The 24114-nt window shown below is 39.0% G+C and overlaps 1 protein-coding gene across 5 annotated transcripts in view; it reads left to right on the top strand.

The window, feature by feature from the left end:
* Positions 1 to 24114, top strand: part of USP45 (ubiquitin specific peptidase 45) — a gene marked incomplete at both ends in the record, with an annotated part of 83718 nt that overhangs the window by 13381 nt on the left and 46223 nt on the right. For all 5 annotated transcript variants that reach the window (XM_080700197.1, XM_080700194.1, XM_080700196.1 and 2 more), the window contains 2 exons: positions 19834 to 19976; positions 20989 to 21084. In XM_080700197.1, the coding sequence (XP_080556323.1) occupies positions 19834 to 19976; positions 20989 to 21084 (239 nt within the window). The remainder of the gene's footprint in view (positions 1 to 19833; positions 19977 to 20988; positions 21085 to 24114) is intronic.

Genomic DNA, 24114 nt, shown 5'->3' with positions numbered 1-24114 from the left:
TGCCCCTGAAAAAAAATCTCCAGTACCCCCCCCCAAAAAATCTGTTTGGTTGGAAGTATAATAGAAGTTATAAAAGTGTTTTCTTAAATTTTTATTGGTGCATTATAGTAGTACATCATAGTGAGATTCAAATTACTATATTTATACATTAATTAAATTAATACATCACTTGGTGTGTTTCCCTCCACATCCCACCCCAATTCCCTTTCCTGCCTCCCCATACTTGTTAGTGAGATTGGTAGTGATACCTTTGTATATGGACATTAAGTTATTTGAACTGTTCTCCTCCTCAAGCCTTATTTTCTTTTTATTTTTCCCTCCCCACCTTCCTCCCCCAACTCCCCTTATAATAAAGTATTTTCAGCAGGCAGGAATCACAATCATTTCACTTGATTTTTTTTAGAAAACAAAGATAAGCTGGGTATGGTGGTGCCTGCTTGTATATCTGATACTTGGGAGGCTAAGATAGGAGGATTGTAGGTCCATTGCCAGCCTCAGCTACTTAGTGAGGCCCTCTGCAACTTAAGGAGATCCTGTCTCAAAATAAAGAATAAAAAAATATGGCTGGGGGTGTAGCTTGGTGGTAGAATGCTCCAGTTTAATATTCAGTACTGCAAAAATAAAGATAACTGGATGGGATGGTACACACCTGTAATCTTAATACTTGGGAATCTGCAACAGGAGGATTGCAGGTTCAACGATAGTTCTCTGTATCTTAGGGAGATCTTGTTTCAGAATAAAATAAGGCTGGAGGCCATTAAGAAGGTAAAGGAGATGATGATGATGATAATAATGATGATTGTGGTACTAGGGATGGAACCAGGGACATTCTACCTCCAAGCCCTATTTTTTTATTCTTTATTTTGAGACAGGGTCTCCCTGAGTTGCAAAGGGCCTCACTAAGTAGCTGAGGGTGGCCAAGATCCGCAGTCCTACTGTCTGAGCCTCCCAAATGCTGGGATTATAAGCATTCACCACCACACCTGGCTGGTTACATTTTTTTTTTTTTTTTTTTTTTTTTTTTTTTGCGGGTCTGGGGATGGAACCCAGGGGCATTCGACCTCCAAGCTACACCTCCTGCCCTATTTTTTATTCTTTATTTTGAAACCGGGTCTCACTGAGTTGCAGAGGGCCTCACTAAGTAGCTAAGGCTGTCTGCGAACCGTGATCCTCCAGGTCTCAGCCTCCCAAATGCTGGAATTACAAGGGTGCGCCACCACGCCCGGCTTGGTTACATTTTTAACTTCTGTATGCCCACTTGCATACTTCTGCCTCTTGTTCTATTAAATGAGAGCTCACTTGGAGCTTGGGAATGGAGTCTTTTTAGGAGCTATCCTAACTTTGGCCCACTGGTGTAATAAACTTCCTCTTTTCTCCCCTAACTGGTGTTGGGTTGATTATTCTAGAGAATTTCTGTAACACGGTCACTAGTGAGGTGACCTTGGGTAGATTACAGTGTATCTGCACTTATTTTCCCTCAACACTTGTCTTTCTTGAGGTACTTTAGGTAATAGAGGTTGGTAAGTCCTTACCCTGGAGAGGCTTAAGATCAGAAAGAAGAGAGGAGATAAGAAAGTGATAAGAATGCAAGCAAAATGAGTTCTTGATCTTAATTGATGTTCAAAGCCTTTCAACTATTCAGAGACATGTAATGGTTGGTTGAACAGTAAAGAGGCTATAGATGAAGTGACTTTCAAGCTGGTCCTTAAAGGATGAGTTTTGGGCAGAGGAAGATGAAAGAAGAAATCACCTCAGTGATTGGGAAGCACCAATAAAAGCCTTATTGTGTTTGTGGGATCATAAACCATAGCTGGATGGTGGGAAATAGGCTCTTGAGGTAGTTTTGAGGGAAGTGGAACCTTCAGAGTTAGAATGCTGTGTAATCCTGAGTTCATAGTTACCAAGTTCTAGGGTGAAATGTTTTTGCCTTTGTGATCAAGCTCCTGATTTTCTCAGGCAAGTTTGATTTAAAATAAGATCTCATGAAATGTTAGAAGTATTTTGAGCCGGGCATGGTGGCGCACGCTTATAATCCCAGCATTTGGGTAGACTGGAGGATCCAGGGTCGCAGACAGCCTCAGCTAGTTGCAGAGGTCCTCTGCAACTCAGTGAGATCCGGTTTCCAAATAAAGAATAAAAATAGGGCTGCGATGTAGCTCAGAGGTAGAATGCCCCTCATTCCATCCCCAGTACCAGGAAAAAAAAAAAAGTAGTATTTTGGGTTAGTAATCTGTACTTTGATAAGAAGCTTCATTATGTTGTTATAAAATACTTTGAAAATCAAATATTAAAGTTGCTATCCAGGTTTCTAGGAATGCTGAGTATGCATAGTTTCATGGTTATTTTAAGTGATAATTCTGGACTGTAGACCTGTAAAAATTCCCATATGTACTTAAAGGGATATGAAACTATATAGTGCTTTTGAGTAAGAGAATAAGTGAGTTTTTAAAGACTTTTTATGCTTTTGCACTAGGTAATAGTGACTGCTGAGGAGAAGGTCTGTATTTGGACCTTACACATATTTGCACTAATCTCATTTAGAATACATCTAAAACTGCTATTACATATAGAGAGAATCTGGGATAGTGCCCCATCCACCTCTAAAACTAGTTTGCTTGTCAGATCACTAACTTTTGGTCTCATTACTCCTTTAGATTCTTAAAAAATGTACTGAGAGCCGGGCATGGTGGCGCACGCTTGTAATCCCAGCATTCAAGAGGCTGAGATCAGACGATCTCAGTTCATGGACAGCCTCAGCTACTTAGTGAGGCCCTTTGCAACTCAGACCCTGTTTCAAAAATAAAAAGACCAAAAAATAGGGCTGGGGGTGTAGCTTGGATGTACAGTGCCCCTGGGTTCCATCCTCAGTACCACAAAAATAAAATAATAAATAAATAAATAAACAAAAGGCTGGGGCTGTAGCTCAGAAGTAGAATGCCCCTGGGTTAATCTCCAGCACTCCTCTCCTCCTAAAAATTACTGAGGCTTCAAAGAGCTTTTGTTGTCTAAGTTATACCTATCAGTATTTATCATGTTAGAAAATAAAACTAAAGATGTTGAGTGAAAAATAACAGTAATTCCACTACCTGTTAGTAGAAATACCATGTTTTTAGGAAAGATAATTTTTTAAATAATGGCATTTTATATTTTACAAATCTTTTCAATGTCTGGCAGTGTAGAAAAGAGCTGGATTCTCATATTTGCCTCTAACGCATTCTGTCATTCTGTTGTGATATCACATATTCTCTAAGCCTCTGGAAACTTGCATGGTATAATTGAGAGTGAAGGAAAGTGTTTTTAAAAAGCTAGTAACAGCCGGGCATGGTGGCGCAAGCTTGTAATCCCTGCGCTTGGGAGGCTGAGACAGGAGGATCGTATGGGTTCGAAGCCAGCCTTAGCTACTTAGTGAGGCTTTCAGCAACCTAGTGAGACCCTGTTTCCAAATAAAATATAAAAAAAGGTCTGGGAGTATAGCCTGGAGGTAGAAAGCCTCTGGGTTCCACCCCCAGTACCACCAAAAAAAAAAAAAAAAAAAAAAAAAAGCTAGTAACTTATGAAAAATACTTTTGACCTTAAGGACCACTGAAAGGAGGAGGTTGGCTTCAAACCCACTTGAGAAATGCTGAGTAACATTTCTGTCTCTAGTGTTTGGCTTCAGCCTTACTTATCCACTAAGGCTTAGTTTAAATCCTTCTAGGATACTTTCCCAATCTTTGCCTTTTCTTTGGAACTCAGTGTATGTGCAGCCCACTTCAGAATCTAGTAACACTCAGTTTTATGCTCTACCTTCCTCCTCCTCCTCCTCTTCCTTCTCCTCCTCCTCCATGCAGTATGGAAGCTTGAACTCAGAGGCATTCTGACTCTGAGCTCCACCCCCAGCCCTATTTTTAATTTTTACTTTTTGCAGTACTGGGGATGGAACCCAAGGGCATTCTACCTCCAAGCTACACCCCCAGCCCTAATTTTTATTCTTTATTTTGAAACAGGGTCTCACAGAGTTGCAAAGGGCCTCACTAAGTAGCTGAGGCTGTCTGTGAACTGCAATCCTTAGGCTCCAAAATGCTGGGATTATGAGTGTGCGCCACCATGCCCGGCTTCTTACTTTTTATTTTGAAACAGGGTTTCATTTAGTTGTAAGGGCCTCACAAGTAGCTTGTGTCTTATTTTCTCTCTTAAAACTCTATGTTCTGGCTGGGCATGGTGGTGTATACCTATAATCTCAGTACTTAAGAGCAGGATTGTAGGTTTGAGGACAATCTCAGCAACATAGTGAGACTCTTAGCAACCTAATGAGACCCCAATTCAAAACAAAAAATAAAAACAGCTAGGGGTATAGCTAAGAGATAGGATGCCCCTGGGTTATGGACAAACAAAACAAAACAAAACAAAATGTATATTCCTCAAGGTTTGGACTATCACATTCTTTTATTTTCTCCTGTGGCTCAGCAGTTAATACTACTGAGTTAAACTGAAGTGGAATGTGAACTTTTTTTGTGTTTGTGGTACTGAGGATGGAACCCAGGGGCATTCTACCTCCAAGCTATACTCCCAGCTCTATTTTTTATTTTTTATTTTGAAACAGGGTCTCACTGAGTTACAGAGAGCCTCAGTGAGTAGTAGCTGAGGCTGTCCTTGAACTGCGATCTTCCTGTCTCAGCCTCCCAAATGCTGGGATTACAAGCCTGTACGACCACACCTGGCTGTGAACAGTTTTTACAAAACTGATAGGTTAGCTGGGCGTGGTGGCGCACTCTTGTAATCCCAGCATTGGGAGGCTGAGACCTGTAGGATTGCGGTTTGTGGACAGCCTTAGCTACTTAGTGAGACCCTCTGCAACTCAGTGAGACCCGGTTTCAAAATAAAGAATAAAAAATAGGACAGGGGGTGTAGCTCAGAGGTCAAATGCCCTTGGGTTCCATCTCCAGACCTGCAAAACAAAACAAAAACCTGATAGGTAAGATTTGTTTTTTCGCCCCCTAAAACTCTGAATATTGAATATCAAAACTATTATTTATTCAATCTTTTACTATATTTGAGTTTCCTCTCATGCTATGCCACACTTGATTTTGGAAATGCATCAGTAAGTGAATGGGATCTCATTGCCCATCTTTTGATCTCAGGAGGGATGTAGAAAAATTATAGTTGTTTCTTGTTTAAGTAATGTAAGATGGAGTAAATACAGGGGACTGGTGAGAACACTTTGGAATATCTGACCTAGACTCAAGGAGCCAGGACATTTTTATTTAGAGGAATAGCTTGCTAAGCCAAGAACTGAAGGATATCTAGAAATTATGTAGGCAAAAAGGAAAATGACATGTATTCCAGGCAGGAGAAATAGCTCACTGATGAGAAAACTTAATAGATTTAGGGAATTCTATAGAGATGAAAGATTGTGTTTTGTGGTATACGGTAATGGTGAGAAGTGAGACTCAGTAACTAGAATTAGATGTTTAAGGCCCTTGTAAATTTACAGGTTGTTTTGAGAGCAGTGAGGCCAGTGTTAGGTTTTAAGCAGAGAAGTAGATGGTCCCTTTGAGTTTTTTGTTTGTTTGTTTGTTTGTTTGTTTGTGGGTCTGGGGCTGGAACCCAGGGGCATTTGACCTCTGAGCTACACCCCCTGCCCAATTTTTTATTTATTTTTAAACAGGGTCTCACTGAGTTGCGGAGGGCCTCACTAAGTAGCTGAGACTGTCCGCGAACCGCGATTCTCCAGTCTCAGCCTCCCGAATGCTGGGATTATAAGCGTACACCACCACAACCGGCTCCTTTGGTGTTTTTTGATAGATCACTTGACATAAAGTATGAAGAAAGAAACTCATATATCTATATGTATGTATACTTGCTTGTTGCCTGTTGATTATGTTAGTATTTCATTATATAACTAAATAAATATTTCTAAGGCTAATGGTTAACTAGAGTTAAGTTTTAGAATGACTAGGTAAGCTAATTATTATGTGGGTTGAAGGTAGGAGGCAAGTTTTTACTTTTAAAGATTAAACTTCTTTTCAGCTATTGAAATGGGCAAATTGCATTAATACTACATGGCTGGTTTAGGTAATTGCATTAAGCAGTTGAGATGAACTCCAGTGCAGGTTCCCAGAAGAAAGCTTACAGCTGTGTAGATTTTACATCTGATGTTAGGATTTGCTTTAAAAAAAAAAAAAAAAAAAACTCCCTTCACTTTCCCACTCCATAATGAAAAGGTCATATATAGCATACAATTTTAAAAGGGAAAATAAAAATTCTTGTGAGACAGAACCAGAAATAGGTGTTATTAAAAAGTAGACCAAGCTGGGTGTGGTGGTTCAGGCCTGTAATCCTAGTACCTGGGAAGCTGAGACAGGAGGATCACAGGTTCAGAGCGAGTTTCAACAACTCAGTGAGGCTCACGTCAATTTAGCGTGACCCTGTTTTTAAGTAAAAAATAAAACAGGGCAGCCGGGCGTGGTGGCGCACGCTTGTAATCCCCGTGCTTGGGAGGCAGAGACAGGAGGATTGCGCTGGCTCGGAGCCAGCCTCTCTGGCTTAAGAGACCCTGTTTCCCAATAAAAAGTATAAAATAGGTCTGCGAGTGTAGCCTGGAGGTAGAAGGGCTTCCAGGAACCCCAGTACCACAAAAATAAATAAATAAATAAATAAATAAATAATAAATTAATAAATAAAACAGGGCTGGGCATCTATCTCAGTTTCCAGCAAAAAATACACACACACACACACACACACACACACACACACACACACACGTAGACCAAAAAACTAGATTGTAAAAAGATAAGTGGCTACTGGGGGTCGTGGTGGAGGAGCAGAAGGAATGAATAGGGGAAGCACAGGATTTTTATGGCAGTGAAACTACTCTGTATGCTACTATAAGGACAGATACATGTCATTTTGCATTTGTCCAAAACCATAGAATGTACACCACCCAGAGTGATCCTAATGTAAACTGTGGTCTTTGGATGGTAATGATGTGTCAATGTAGGTTCATCATTTATAGTAAATGAACCATTCTGCTAGGGGAGGCTGGTAATGGGAGAGGATATACATATATGAGGACAGAGTGTTTATGGCTCATTTTTGCTGTGAACCTGAAACCTTCTCAAAAAACATTATTTTTAAGTGAGTCATATGTTCTCTGAAAGGTTTATGAGATATGTTATTTCTGTAGTCTTATCAGTTTCACTGAAGCACTGCACAAATACTTATAGAATGCTTTTGGTTAGCTTTTTTTGAACTACACAGTAAGTGACAGTATCATGTTATTTTCCAGACTAATAAATCTTACTTATAATTTTAATACTAGTGGGATGTCATTTTTAACAATAATAAAGAAAACAAAACCTAATTTGTTAAATTCATTAAATCAGTGCTATACAAAAGACACAAATTATGTCATTTTAATTTTATAAAATATAATTTTTCTGTATCTTTTTGAAAAAACAAGATAGTAAATAAATGGTATATTTGGGATCTAAGGATAAATAATACAATAACCTTTTATAGTAACAATTTGAATTTAATTAGTACTTTTTTTTTAAAAGGTGAGACAGCTGAGTGTGGTGGCACAAGCTTGTAATCCCAGCACTTGGGAGTTTGAGACAGGAGGATCACACAGGTTCGAAGCCAGCCTAGCTACTTAGTGAGGCTTTCAGCAACTTAATGAGACCCTGTTTCCAAATAAAGTAAAAAATAGGTCTGGGAGTATAGACCGGAGGTAGAAACGCCCCTGAGTTCCACCCTAATAACACACACACAAAAATAAAAATGAAAGGTGAGACAGTTTTTTCTGCCATAAAATGATGGTTGTGCTCTTAAGAAATTTTTATTTTAAACATGAATATTATTTCTGCCATCTTTTTGTGCTACCATAGGGGTGTGCATGAATGTCCTGGCTGATGCTCTGAAGCATCAATACCAAGAAAAGCAACAGTACCAAAAGGCAAATGCCAGGTGCTTATTAGGCTGTGCTCTAAAGTAATTGCCTGGTTTCTAACTGATGATGAAACATGTTACATTGGTAAATTTGAAGTCATCAATGACCACAGAGCTGGAGAATTGTTGTGAATGTCATAGGCAGGTTAAATAAGTATGGAGTGATCAGCCTTAGATTTGGATGTGCAGCCTAGAGACCTAGAAAAATGGCGGAATAATCTCCCATCTCATTTGTTTGGTTTCATTGTATTGACAACCTCTGCTGGCATTGTGGACCACAAAAAAGCAAGACAAAAGCCGGGCACGCTTGTAATCCCCGCACTTGGGAGGCGGAGACAGGAGGATCGCGCAGGTTTAAGAGACCCTGTTTCCAAATAAAAATATAAAAATAGGTCTGGGAGTGTAGCCTGGAGGTAGAAGGGTTTCCAGGAACCCCAGTACCACCAAATAAAGAAAGAAAGAAAAGAAAAAATAATAAAAAGCAAGACAAAGACACACAGAAGGGAAAATCCTGTGTCTTTTATCAATGTATGTAAAACATATGTACAAATAAAAACATACATAAACTCTGGTGCTTTCATTAAAAAAAAAAAGCACTAAAGTCAGGTGTGGTGATGCAGGCCTATAAACCTGATACTTGGGAGGCTGAGGCAGGAGGAGTACAGGTTTAAGACCAGCCTTAAACAGCTTAGCGAGACAGCAACTTAGTGAAAAGTCTGGGAGTATATCTTAGATGTAGAATACCTCTGAATTCAATCTCCAGTATAAAAACAAAAACGAGTGCTAAAAGTAGTTATTTTTGTATATACAAGGAGTTGAGGCTAGAGATAGTGGATGTTTAAAAACAACTTTTTTTTTTTTTTTTTTTTTGCGATACTAAGGGTGGAACCCAGGGGCATTCTACCCCCTAGGTAGACCCACAGCCCTATTTCTTATTCTTTATTTTGAAACAGAGTCTCACTGAGTTGCAAAGGGCCTCACTAGGTAGCTGAGGCTGTCTGCGAACTGCAATCCTCCTGTCTCAGCCTCCTGAATGCTGGGATTGCAACGTTCACCACCGCACCTGGCTTAAAAACAACTTATTTTTTATGTGAAAGGATTTAAATCCAAAGCTCCCCATCAGAACCACATAACAGAAAATTACTTGAACTATTACTTTGAATTATTACTATTTTCTAAGTTCTCTTAAAGATGGCACATACCTAGCTGCTTTTCTGATACCTGGAGCTTCGTTGCATACAGTGGGTATGTAGGGCGTTAGGGCTTACTGCTTTTGAGGAATGATTTGAATAGGACTGCCATAAACTGTAACTGGTAAAGCTGTAAGTCCAAAACCAAAGACATCAACAATCAGTTACATCCCCCTGAAGAGTAATGGCCTTTCCTTTCATATCACTACTAGACATTTCACTGGTGTCTTGAACAGTTAGCACATTTACAAACCTTACATTCTGTATTATAACAGGCAGAAGGTCATAATGTTTGTGTGTGAATTCTGAAGCTAGACTGCTTAGGTTTGAATTTTATTTACTGTTTGTGGTATTAGGGATTGTACCCCAGGGGCATTTTACCTCTGAGCTACCCCCCCATCCCCTTTTTATTTTGTAACAGGGTCTCACTAAATTGTGGAAAGCCTCGCTAAATTTCTGGGGCTCTCCTTATATCTGTGATCCTCTTCTTTCAGCCTCCCAAATATTGGGATTTTAAGCTTATGCCCGACTGGGTTTGAATTTTCTATCTAACACTAACCAGGTGTGTGCCTCTGTGTTATTCTTTCTAAAATGAAGACAATTATCAGAGGTGGTAATTATCTCAAACTGTTACTTTAAATAAGTAAACTGCAAAGTAAATTTATTTCCTCCTTTCCTATAGAAGAGAAAGAAGGCACCAGTGTTCCTCTCTGGTTTAACTAAGGCAATTCAAAAATACTTACACCTTTGAAAGCCAGGTGTGGTGGCACATGCTTGTAATCCCAGCATTTGGGAGGCTGAGACAGGAGGATCACGGTTTGAGGACAGCCTCAGCTACTTAGGAAGGCCCTTTGCAACTCAGTGAGACTTTGTTTTAAAATAAAGAATAAAGCTGGGCGTGGTGGCGCATGCTTGTAATCCCCACACTTGGGAGGCAGAGACAGGAGGATCACACGGGTTCAAAGCCAGCTGCGCTGGCTTAAGAGACCCTGTTTCCAAATAGAAAAGTATAAAAATAGGTCTGGGAAAGTAGCCCGGAGGTAGAAGGGTTTCCAGGAACCCCAGTAGCACCGAAATAAGTAAGTAAATAAATAAATAAATAATAATAATAATAATAATAATAATAATAAAGGAAAAAACAGGGCTGGGGGTATAGCTTGGAGGTAGAATGCCTCTGGGTTTCACCCTCAGTACTGGGAAAAAAAAAATGTTCATACCTTTGAGAGAAGAGAGGTATCACTTTAGTACTACTTGGCAACAAACTAAGTAGTATTACATGGCTATTCTCAGTTTTCTCCCACGATAAACCACATTTCTGTGTATTTGCCCTTCTGTTTTGTAGGCTATTTTTTTTAATATTTTGACCAAATTATAAATGCATCTTAGATTCTTTTACTGTTGCTAAACTGTTCTGAAAATATAAAAAAGGTAAAATTGACAACAGCCCATTTTTCCATATTTAACTTCATATTTTGTTTAGTTTTACCATAGTGAAGTTTTTAATGCCATTGTTGTCAGGCCATCAGTCTTTTCTGTAATGGTTTTTAGCCTTTGCAGTCATGTTTTAAAAGTTTTCTGGTACCTTATGTTTTGTTGCTGGGCTGGGACTGTAACCCAGGGCCTTACATCTGCTAGGCATGTTCTTTTACACTGAGCTATATACCTAGCACAGAACAGAGAGAGAGAGACAGACACAGACAGACAGAGAATTGTTAGCATATTTACAAACCTTATCATCCTTTATTATAACATGCAGGAGATCATAATGTTTGTGTATGAATTCAGAATTCAGACTGCTTGGTTTTGAATCTTATTTATTTATGGTATTGGCAATGGAACTCAGGGACATTCTACCTCTGAGCTACACCCTCACCCCACTTTTATTTTTAATTTTGAAACAAGATCTCAATAAGTCATGTAAGGTCTCTTAAGATGTTGAGGCTGGCCACAAACCTGTGATCCTCCTGTCTCAGCCTTCCAAGTATTGGGATTACAAGTATGCACCACCATGCCTGGCTCCAAAGATATTTTTATATTTATGAATTAATTTTAAACTTGGATTCTAAAAGAAATTATATGATTTTTAAGTATTCGAGTCATTTTTGTTTTGCTGGTGTTTCCATCAGTTTTCTGTTTTGAAAGACCAGAGACTTGTATAAAACCTAATGGGCCTACTCAATTAATTAGTTATTCAATGATGCTCAGATCATAGGATTAAAGGTAAACTGTGGAGATGGAAAAGAGCTTTAAGAAATCTACAGCCGGGCGTGGTGGCGCACGCTTGTAATCCCAGTGCTGGGGAGTGGAGACAGGAGGATCACACTGGTTCGAATCATCCTTACTGGCCTAAGAGACCCTGTTTCCAAATAAAATATAAAATAGGTCTGGGAGTGTAGCCCGGAAGTAGAAAGGATTCCATCCCCAGTACCACCAAAAAAAATTGAAAAAAAAAAAAAAAAGAAATCTATAGTCAGTGGTGGCACAGGCCTATAATCCCAGTACTTGGGAGACTGAGACAAGAGGACTGTAAGTTTATAGCCAGCAACCTAGCAAGGTTCTCCGCAACTTAGGCCCTCTTTCCAAATAAAAGTAAAATAGAGCTGGGTGTGGTGGCGCACACTTGTAATCCTAGTATTTGGGAGGCTGAGTGAAGCCCTCAGCAATTTAGCAACTTAATGAGGCCCTGTTTCAAAATAAAGAATAAAAATCTGGGTGTAGTGACACACGCTTGTAATCACAGTACTTGGGAGGCTGGGACAGGAGGGTCACACAGGTTCAAAGCTAGCCTCAGATACTTAGTGAGATCCTGTTGCAAAATAAAATATAAATAGGTTGGGGTGTAGCCCGGAGGTAGAATCCCCTGAGTTCTATCCCCAGGAACACACACACACACACACACACACACACACACACACAAAAAAAAAAAAAAAAAAAAAAAAAGAATAAAAAATCGGGCTTGGGAGGTAGCAACTTAGGACCTTAGCAACTTAATGAGACCCTGTTTCAAAATAAAGAATAAAAATTTGGGCTTGGAGTGTAGTTTGCTCCTGGATTCAATCACCAGCACCACACATGTAAGTAAATAAGTATGAATGCATATATGTATGTAAAATAAAATAGGGCTAGGAGTGTAGCTCAGAGGTAGACTGCCCCTGGTTTCAATCCTCACTACCATTCAAAAAGAAGGAAAGGGAAGAGGGAGAAAATTTAGTTGTAGAGATAGCACTTGCCTAGGCCTGGGATTGGAATCTCAGCACACGCACACACCTAGAATGCCTGAAGTTCTCTGGCTCTTTATTGTTCTATTAGGTAAAGGAATATCTGATGACAGTTCTGGCAATAGAGAAGTAATAAGTAAGGTAGAGATGATTAAGTCTTTTTAATAAGCTAATCCTTCAATTTGAGTGAACAAAACAAATGAATGATAATCAAAATTTTCTGTAAATTGTCTTTTTTGTTATTATAGCACCTTTGTCATTTTTATTATACCATACTTGAAAATGTCTTGAAGTTCAGGTTTTTTGTTTTTTTGGGGGGCAGGTCTGGGGATGGAACCCAGGGGCAGTCGACCTCCAAGCTACAGTCCCTGCCCTATTTTTATCCTTCCTTCCTTCCTTCCTTCCTTCCTTCCTTCCTTCCTTCCTTCCTTCCTTCCTTCCTTCCTTCCTTCCTTCCTTCCTTCCGGTGGTACTGGGGTTCCTGGAAACCCTTCTACCTCTGGGCTATACTCCAGACCTATTTTATACTTTGTATTTGGTAATAGGGTCTCTTAAGCCAGTGTGGGTGGCTTTGAACCTGCGAGAGCCTCCTGTCTCCGCCTCCCAAGCGTGGGGATTACAAGCTTGTGCCACCACACTGGCTATTCTTTATTTTTTTAAACAGGGTCTCACTAAGTTCCGGAGTACCTCAATAAGTAGCTGAGACTGTCTGCAAACTGTGATTCTCCGGTCTCAGCCTTCCAAATACTGGGATTACACGCTCGGCTGAGAAGAGTTCTTAATAGTGAATATGGCCAACCAGGTATTGGGGCACATACCTGTAATCCCAGTACAGGGGAGACTAAGACAGGAGGATTGAAAGTTTGAGGCTAGCCTCAGTAACTTAGCAGGACACTCAGTTACTTAGTGAGATCCTGTTTCAAAATACACAATAAAAAGGGCTAAGAGTATAGCTCAGAGGTAAAAATGTCCATAAGTTTAGCCGGGTGTGGTGGCACACGCTTACAACCCCGTGCTTGGGAGGCTGAGACAGGAGGATCGCACAGGTTCGAAGCCAGCCTCAGCTACTTAGTGAGGCTCTCAGCATCTTAGTGGCGAGACCCTGTTTTCAAATAAAATATAAAATAGGTCTGGGAGTATAGCTGGGAGGTAGAAAGCCGCTGGGTTCCACCCCTAGTGCCACCAAAAAAAAAAAGTCCATAAGTTTAATCTCCAGTAAACACACACACACACACACACACACACACACACACACACACACACAATGATCTAAAATATTTGTACTACCAATCCTAGTGTGGTGACACACACTTTAAATCCCAGCATTCAGGAGGCTGAGATAGGAAAATCGAGGTTTGTCGACAGCCCCAGCTACTTAGTGAGGTCCCTTGCAACTCAATGAGACCCTGTTTCAAAATAAAGAATAAAAAATAGGGGTGGGGGCATAGCTTGGAGGTAGAATGCCCGAGTTCATCCCTAGTGTACCGCAAAATAAAGTAAAATAAAATGAAATAAAGTATTTGTACTACCAGATTGAGAAATCTTTGTTGTCTCAAAAACAAAATAAGCATCATTCTTAGAAGGTATACGTTGCTTGTTATTAAAACACACATACCTGCAAGTATGTCAAATAATTGAAAGGCTGATTTCAGACACCCTTGTTGTAAATAGAATCTTTTCTCAGAAGTTTCTTAGTGAACAAATATGTAACATGTCTAAAAGTTTTTTTTTTTTTGTTTTTGTTTTTTTTTGGTGGTACTGGGGTTCCTGGAAGCCCTTTTACCTCCGGGCTACACTCCCAGACCTATTTTTGCATTTTTATTTGGAAACAGGGTCTCCTAAGCCAGCGCGCGGGGCTAGCTTCGAACCTGCGCGATCCTCCTGTCTCTGCCTCCCAAGCGCGGGGATTACAAGCGTGCGCCACCACGCCCGGCTCTAAAAGTTATTTTGAAATATTAAGTTATTGTAAATTTCAGGCTTGACATCTCTGATATTTATTTTATCAATTCCTTTTACTCCAGTCATAAATCATGAGCAATTAAATATAAATAACTATAGTGGTTTATACAATACCTGGCATGCATAGACATTTGATAAATCCATTGTATTTAAATTGTTACATATTATAAGTATGCTATTTAGTAAAATAAAAATCCTTGCATTTTTACTTTAAATAAAATTCTGTCTCTTAGACAATGTGCCTCTGTTTTTGTAGTTAAATTATCTGATCTATTTAACATTGAAGTCTAACAACATTGTTAGTCTTGATATTTTCTCACAGGCTTACATATAAAAGTCAACAAACAGGCCCTTGCCACTTGTGTGAAGTGGGTATTTAACCATGAAATAAGCTGTTTTTATTGCCGTTGCCCTGTGGCTATGTTCTTTCTGGCAGTGCTGTCCATATTTGGTGGCTATGCATGGAGAGCCAGGTGGTGCAGAGAAGCCTCGCACAGTGAAGCGTGGAGATATCTAGGTTTGACATTTGTCATCCTTTCCTGCTGAAGGGAAAGGGAAAATCTGTTTTTCCATATGTTTATGCTTTTTTTTTGCCTGCAGTTTTGTCCAGATGGTCTTATGAACATTGTTTACTTTGGGACACTATCCCAGATGTTTTGAAAACTGAGGGATAAATGTGGCACACAGATATATAAATGACTTTCATATTATGATTTTAAAAACTATCTGCTTTTGCAAGATTAAAATATAATTTATTTCTGAGAATATTTTTCCAAGTGAATAGTATATATGTATTATATAGTTATTTATAGTTATAATCCAGAGTTTATTTTCCTCTATCATTCTATTTTCATGTTAAAAAGCTAAAAGATATTAGAATAACATTTATTAAGAATGTTAAGGAAATATTTTTTGAGGAATCACATTTGTTTGGGGTTGCATATACCCAAAGAATCTTGCCTCACCGTCTTTTTAAATCTCATTGTATACAAATCATTGATGAGAATTTAAGTGGTAAATGACAATGAATTTATATTCAGAAGATTATCATTGTGACGAGTAAGTCATGCTGAGACTGAGTTTTGTAAATGTAAAATCAGAGAACTTGCAGGGTGTACAAGTTAACTTGTAATCCCCGTGCTTGGGAGGCAGAGACAGGAGGATCGCACAGGTTCGAAGCCAGCCTCAGCTACTTAGTGAGGCTCTCAGCAATTTAGTGAGACCCTGTTTCCAAATAAAATATAAAATAGGTCTGGGAGTATAGCCCAGAGGTAGAAAGCCCCTGGGTTCCACTTCCACTATAAAAAAAAAAAAAAAAAAAATCAGAGTTAACTGCCTTGCTTAAAAAGATTGAGTAATGCTTGGATGTGGTTATTTTTCATCTCCAATTTCTTAAAAATCTCCAGGAAACCATTTATTGGTAATGGATATAATAAGAGTTGGAAAAAACAAGAGTTGGAAACTTGTCTACTCTAGAGTCTAGTTAGAATCCCAGATATAAACCAGAGGCAGACTGCTCTGTCTGCAAACCCAACCAGGATTCTCTCTTTGTATAGTGTTTCTTAAGGATCCACTGACATTTTCCATTTACCTTCATCTTCTAGAAGGTTTGAATATTGTTGTTCTCTTTCCTCTTTTCCTTTTCTCTCTGCTTGGCCTCTGGACTTCAGTGACCGGCTTCATTGATTGTACTGGCCTCTGCTCCAAGCTCTAGTGTAGGGTTAAAATCTTATTGCTGTTACACTATCTGGAGGAAAGGAGAAAAGGCCCCTCTTGCTTTTTTTTTTTTTTTTTCTGCATTAACTCAGGATTCTTGGGTTGGGAGTTCAAAACAACTCTTGAATATCTGGACAACAGATATACAATAACAACCAATAGTGTTTTCTTAAAAAAAATCAAATGAGAGCCAGGCATGGTGGCGCACACTTGTAATCCCAGCATTTGGGAGGCTAAGACAGGAGGATTGCCGTTCATGGACAGCCTCAGCTGCTTAGTGAGGCCCCCTGCAACTCTGTGAGACCCGGTTTCAAAATAAAGAATAAAAAATGGGGCAAGGGGTGTAGCTCAGAGGTTGAATGGCCCTGGGTTCCATCCCCAGACCCACCAAAAAAAAAAAAAAAAAAAAAAATCAAATGGGATCCAGGTGTGGTAGTACATGTCTGTGATCTCAGTACTTGGGAGACTGCTGGGACAAGAAAATTGTAGAAAGTAGACTCTCATCAACCTAGTGAGACCCTGTTGGAAAATAAAAAATAAGTCTAGGGTTGTAGCTCAGAGATAGAATGCACCCCCCTATTCAATCCCCAGTACTAATAAAACAAAAACAAATGGGGCTAACGGGAGAAAACAATAAGGTTTATAAAAAGATATTGCAGGGTAGAATAAAAGTTGTTAAAATTTGGGGAAATTTTTTTCCCCATGAAATAGATTTGCTTAATGAAAGAGACATCTTAGAAATCAGTGTTTTTTTTTTTTTTTCTCAATGAAATGTTTGCATGCTTTAGAAAGAAAAGCTGGGCTGGAGATTAATGAGAAGTCCCTGGGTTCAAGTCCAGGCGTGCATGCACGCGCACTCATACACACACACACCACACACACACATCATGGAAACCACAAAGCCAATATGAAATACAAAACACTCTTTGGAAGTCCAGAAAATCTAACTAGAAATAAACCTGAGGAAAAAATGTCAAGCATGTGCAGGAAATGAATAAAGAAAAAAAAAATATGAGAGCAGAGAAGCAATAGACCTGAAGAATAACTTGTGAAAAAAAGGATTTTGCCACAAATAACATGTTGAGGGGCTCTTGCTGATTTTCATAGACTTACATAGTGCTCACCATGCAAGGGCTTTGTAATTATTAGCTCATTTAATCTTATGAAAACTTCATGAGAAAATGTGTTACCCCATTCCATTGATACCAGAGTCTAGTACCTATGTTTTTCTTTGGCAAAAGTCACAGCTCCTGAGTCAAGCCCTATTTGAACCAAAAACACATGTATGACATCAGCCTGCTCCTACCTGAGACTAAAGCTTCTCCTGATATTTGCTGTCTGTGCCTGCCTTGAGAACAGGGCCATGTCCATACCATCTATCTACTTTCATGCCAAAATACAGAAATGGAGGAGGTGTCAAGTTTAGTTCCTCTTAAGTCATCAGCCAGGTAGCACACAGCTGTAATCCTGGTACTTGGGAGGCTGAGACAGGAGGATCAAAGGTTCAAAGACAGCCTCAGCAATGCAATGAGACCCTGTTTAAAAATGAAATTAAAAAGGACGAGGGGTATAGTTTGGAGGTAGAACAATCCTTAGTTCAATGTCCAGTACCACAAAAAAAAAAAGAAGAAAGAAAGAAAGAAAGAAAGAAAGAAAGAAAGAAAGAAAGAAAGAAAGAAAGTCAGTCAGTCATCAGCCGGGTGTGGTGGCCCAGTATTGAGAGACTGAGACAAGAGACTGGCAGGTTTGAGAATAGCCTTAGCAGTTATAATGAGACACTCAGCAACCTACTGAGACCCAGTTAATAATAATAATAATAATAATAATAATAATAATAATAATAATAATAATGCGTAAGAGGGATAAACATCTACTAGGCCCACTATTTAATCTTATAGATTCTCATTTATGTTGAAATTTTGTTATACATGTCTCCTCAGTGCTGTGTCCCAGTGGAAGTGTGTGTGTGTGTTTCTAGGGATAGAACCCAGGGGCATTCTGCCTCTGAGCTACACCCTGAGCCCTATTTTATTTTTATTTTGAAACAGGGTTTCCCTAGGTTGATGTGAGTCACACAACTTACTGAGGCTGTCCTTGAGCCTGTGATCCTCCTGTCTCATTCTCCCAAGTACTGGGATTATAAGAGTGTGCTACTATGCCTGGTTAGATCTATAATTTCTGATGATTGAAGGGAATTTGAAAGAGCATCCACTTAAGACCAATGCATTTGAGAACTTGGTGATTTGTTGTCAAACTTCAAATGACAGTCAGCTTTCCACATTCATGGGCTCAGCATCCACAGAATTAATCAACATCAGATTGGAAATTCAGAAAGAAAAATTATGTCTGTACTGAACATGTACAGATTTTCTTTTTTCTCTTTTAGTTTTGAAATAGGGTCTTACCAAGTACCTCTCAGGTACTGGGATTACAAGCATTTGCCTGGCTCAGACTTTATTTCTTGTCATCATTCCCTAAACTACAGTATACCAACTATTTATACTGTACTCACTATTAAAAGTGATTTAGAGATTATTAAAAGTATACAGGAGAATATGCATAAGTTATATGTAACTACTATACCACTGGTAGATTTGGGGACCATGGAACCAGTCTCCTAGGATTGGATATACTAAAGGATGACTGTGTAACACTTGTGATTCAGAGAGCAATATGCTATTAAATATGTTTAATCAACCATGTCAGTTCATAAATGTTAGGAATTGCTCTTTTTTTTGTTGTTATTGAATATCAACTAATGTAATTTTAAGATTTACATTATATAAATTGAATCATATACTTAAGTATTTTACTTTTTCATTATACTCTAGACCTATTAAGTTTTTTTTTTTTTTTTTTTTTTTTTTGGTGGTACTGGGGGTGGAACCGAGAGGCTTTCTATCTCCAGGCTATACTCCCAGACAGATATATATATATATATATATATATATATATATATATATATATATATATATTTTTTTTTTTTTTTTTTTTGAAACAGGGTCTCACTAAGTTACTGAAAGCCTCACTAAGTAGCTGAGTCTGGCTTCGAACCCATGCGATCCTCCTGTCTCAGCCTCCCAAGTGCGGGGATTACAAGCGTGCGCCACCATGCCCAGCTGACCTATTAAGTTTTTAAAATTTTAATTTTGACAATTTCAAATTTATAGGAGAGGTGTGAGAGTAGTAGGAATATTGCCACACTAAGATGGCAATTTTCCTAATTCCATCACTTCTGTTTATTAGTTGTTACTTTCTCCTCCCCTTTTTCCTTATTAAAGACACTAGTGTCAATTCAGATACATTCTATGAGTTATACTCTCTGTTATACTACCTGTATTTTCTTTTGTTTTTTGGTACTGGGGATGGAATCCAGGGGTGTTCTAGCTATATTCCTAGTTCTTTTTATTTTTCATTTTGAAACACAGTCTCACCAAGTTGCTGAGAAAGTGGGGGTTACTTCCATTTTTCTGCATATTGTTAACCAGTTTTGCCAACACTATTTGTGATTTTTTTTTTTTTTTTTTTGGTGGGTCTGGGGATGGAACCCAGGGACATTTAACCTCTGAGCTACACCCCCTGCCCTGTTTTTTATTCTTTATTTTGAAACAGGTCTCACTAAGTTGCAGAGGGCCTCACTAAGTATCTGAGGCTATCTGCGAACCGCGATCCTCCAGTCTCAGCCTCCCAAATGCTGGGATTACAAGCGTGCATTACCATACCTGGCTTATTTGTGATTAATTTTAAATAATATATTTAAATTGTCACAAGGCATGTGTTTAATTTCATCTCTCGTCAGTAATGTTTTCTCTAACCTATAGATGCATTTTCTAAAATTTTAAAACTTTGTGAAGAAAAACTTGAAACTGATGAAGTAAAGAAGGGACGAAAAAGTAGCAATATATCATCTGTAAAAGGAATCACGAATTTAGGAAATACTTGCTTTTTTAATGCAGTCATTCAGGTAAGTGTCAATAAAAAGATTTATGAAGTATTGCTGGGCGTGGTGGCGCATGCTTATAATCCTCAGGCTTGGGAGGTAGAGACAAGGGTTGCGCAGGTTCGAAGCCAGCCTTGCTGGCTTAAGAGACCCTGTTTCCAAATAAAATATAAAATAGGTTTGGGAGTATAGCCCGGAGGTAGAAGGGATCCATCCCCAGTACCACACGCACACAAAAATTATAAAGTATCAGTAATTTTAGTTAATTTATATGGACATTTGGTAAACTTGTAGATTGTTAAATGACTGTTAAATGTTCCTCTTTTTTCTTTTCTTTCTTTTCTTTTTTTTTTTTCCAGTACTGGGGATTGAACCCAAGTGCATTCTAACTCCATAGTACACCTTAGCCCTATTTTTATTCTTTTTTTTTTTTTTTTTCTGAGATACTGGGAATTAAACCAAGGGCATTCTACCTCTGAGCTACACCCCCAGCCCTAGTTTTTATTCTTTATTTTGAAACAGGGTCTCACTGAGTTGCAAAGGGCCTCCCTCACTAAGTAGCTGAGGCTGTCCGCGAATGGCGATCCTCCTGTCTTAGCCTCTTGAATGCTGGGATTACAAGCATGAGCCATCATGCCTTGCATTATTCTTTAGTTTTTTGAAACAGGGTCTCACTAAGTTGTTGTGGAGTACCTCACTAAGTATTTGAGGCTGGCTGTGAATCTGTGATCCTCCTTTCTCAGCCTCCCAAATACTGGGATTACAAGCATATGCCACCATGCCTGGCTCTTTGTTTTAAACAGTTTTTGGCCATCATCATACATCTCCATAAAGGTCTTTTGTGTATTTTAGCATGGCTTTATCATAATAGTGATATTTACTAAATATAAAATGTGTTTGATTCACTTAGACATTTTTAAATAGATATTTTACTATGCTAGTTGAAATTTGAAACTTTGAGGGATTATGCATTTCCTAAGATCAGAAATAAATTAATACAACAGAATCAGAAGATTTCACTTTTACTTTCTTTTAGAACTTGGCACAGACTTACGTTCTTTTTGAACTGATGAATGAGATAAAAGATGATGGTACAAAATTCAAGATTTCTCCTTCCTTAGATTCCCAGCTGGTAAGTAAGAAGTTCTGGATAGAGCTGTTTTCAAATGAGCAACTGATTCTGCCAAAACATATCTTTTCTACTTCTTAGAACTATCAATTGGGATGGTAACCAGAGGACTTGAGAAAAGAATTTAAAAGCATTTTGCAAAAATACTGAATCAGATTTAAAGTTTCTAAAATCATAGCCTTAAGATATGTATGGCTCAAGCCAGGCATGGTGGCACATGCCTGTAATCCTAGTACTTGGGAGGCTGAGACAAGAGGAGCTCAAAGGCCCTCCACAACTTAGTGAAACTCTATTTCAAAATACAAAATAAAATAGGACTGGGGGTATAGCTCAGAGATAGAATGCCCCTGCCTGGGTTCATTCCCTAGTAACACAGACACATACACACAAAGAAATATTATGGTTCAAACATATCACAATATGTTTGAACAAAAATAATGCAAAGAAAGTGAAGATGCTTTTAAACATTCTGAAAAAAATAAAATGTATTTCATTTTAATTGAGTTCAATGTCTAGGGCTATTGTTTATATTGTTTTATTGACATTTATTTCGATCAGGAATTTTTGTTCTTTAACAGAAGACTTAGTAGTGAGCATTTGAAGGTTTTTTGAAGCTTAGTCTGATGGTGGATTTTTAAGCTAGTGAGAAAGAAAAGAAGAGAAGAGAAAAAGCAGTTTCTGACATTTCGAACCTGGCCTAATATCCATGGCCAGGCTCTTTATTCAAATAACCTTACAGCAGAGCAGACTCAGACTCAGTTTCTCTGAGACTGTGATAAAATGAGACAAAGCAAGTGTGCTTCATAAATTTTTTTAGACACAGTTTGAAAAAGCAAGGTCTCTCTGCTATTTGGAATTTTTTTTTTTTTTGTGGTACTGGGGTTCCTGGAAGCCCTTCTACCTCTGGGCTACACTCCCAGACCTATTTTTACATTTTTATTTGGAAACAGGGTCTCCTAAGCCAGCGCGCGCGGCTGGCTTCGAACCTGCGCGATCCTCCTGTCTCTGCCTCCCAAGAGCGGGGATTACAAGCGTACGCCACCATGCCCGGCTTGGAAAAAATTTAACACCCTCTCTTGGACACAGTAAGAAATGGATGGCTGCTGCTACTTTACCAGACGTAGCTTTATCCTCATTGCCATCCGTCCTTCATAGATACGCCTTGGTAGAACAGCCAACTGTACAGTTACCTCTGTTTGTGGGCGGCATCCAATCTAGGGTGAATCTCTTCTCAGATTCTTCCCCAATTAATCAACCAAAGCCACAGTCCTGTATCATGCTTTCTTATGGAGGCATTGCTCAGTTCCCAAGGGTGTGTTCTACATCACTAGAACAAGTAACCAACTCACTTTGTTTAACTCTAAGTGTGTTCCTGGTAGATTTTGGCTGGAGGGCATTGACACTAGCAATGATGATTTTAATTAGAAATGTAGCCGGGTGTGGTGGCGCACACTTGTAATCCTAGCATTTGGGAGGCTGAGACAGGGATTGTGGTTTGCAGACAGCCTCAGCTACTTAGGGAGGCCCTTTGCAACTCAGTGAAACCCTGTTTCAAAATAAAAATTAGGGTAGGGGGTTTAGCTCAGAGGTAGAAATTCCAGTACTTGCCAAAATAGAAAAAGAAAAAGAAAAATGAGAGCTGGGCATGGTGTTGTGTGCCCGTAGTTCCAGCAGAGTGTGTGTGTGTGTGTGTGTGTGTGTGTGTGTGTGTGTACACGTATGTTAGAGAAAGTTTGTTTGTTTATGACGTGACTTTTGAAAATGATTAAAAGGGAGTTTTTTAAAATATTTAGCCCAGTGTAGTCATCTTAGATTGTTCTTCTGGTAGGCAGCTTTGAAAGACACAGGGAATAACTTTTCTTTTTTGTGGTACTAGGGAATGAACCCATGGGTATTCTACTTGAGCTACACCCTCAGCCCTGATTTTTATCCTTTATATTTTAAACAGAGTCTCACTAAGTTTCAGGGGCCTCACTAAGTAGCTGAGGCTAGCCATGAACCTGCTGTCAGCTTCCCAAGTACTAGGATTACAAGTATGTGCCACCATGTCCAGCAAGGATAACATATTTTAGAAAACAAAACTTGGTGGGGGGAAAATATAAAGTGGGACATCAGAGTGTGCTGACACATGTCTATAATTCCAATACTTGGGAGGCTAAGACAGGAGGATCACAGGTATGAAGCCAGCCTCAGCAAGTGAGTGAGGCTCACATCAACTTAGTGAGATCCTGTTTCCAAATAAAAAAATAAATTAGGGCTTAGGGTGTAGCTTAGAGGTAGAATGCCTTTGGGTTCAACCCCCAGCTTAGGGAAGAAAGGAATTACTAATCTACTTGATTAAAAAGTAGGTAAAATTCTGTGAAAAATCTTCCTTCCTTCCTCGATAAAAAGCAGGTAAAAGCCTGTGAAAAACCTTCCTTCTGTCCTTCCTTCACAAAATTTTACCTGCTTTTTAGGAAGGAAGGAAAAAAGGAAGGAAGATTTTTCACAGAATTTTACCTGCTTTTTATCAAGTAGATTAGTAATTTTACTTATAACAGTACATTCAGACAGTTATAAAGCTGGGCATGGTGGCACATGCTTGTGATCCTAGTACTTGGGAGGCTGAGAAAGGAGGATTGCAGGTTCTTGGCCAACCTCAGAAACTTGTGGAGCTCTCCCTAACTTAATGAGACTCTTTCAAAATGTTTCAAAATAAAGAATAAAAAATAGGGCTGGGAGTGGAGCTCAGAGGTATGCTCCTGGATTCTATCCTTGGTAACACACACACACACACACACACACGCACGCGCACACACACACACACACACACACCCCAGAGAGAGAGAGAGAGAGAGAGAGAGAGAGAGAGAGAGAGAGAGAGAGAGAGAGAGAAGGAGGGAGGGAGGCAGGCAGGCAGAGGCGCGCAACTACTTTTTTAGAGCAAGGCATTTAATCTTATTTTCTACTTTTATATATTCATTTATATATTAAGAAATAGTTTATTAATATACTTGAGCAATTTAATTACTTTCATTTAAGCAAAGTACAACT

This window comes from Muscardinus avellanarius (genome assembly GCF_963383645.1).
Source record: "Muscardinus avellanarius genome assembly, chromosome: 8".
Taxonomy (NCBI): domain Eukaryota; kingdom Metazoa; phylum Chordata; class Mammalia; order Rodentia; family Gliridae; genus Muscardinus; species Muscardinus avellanarius.
This window is presented reverse-complemented; position numbering and strand designations above follow the sequence as displayed.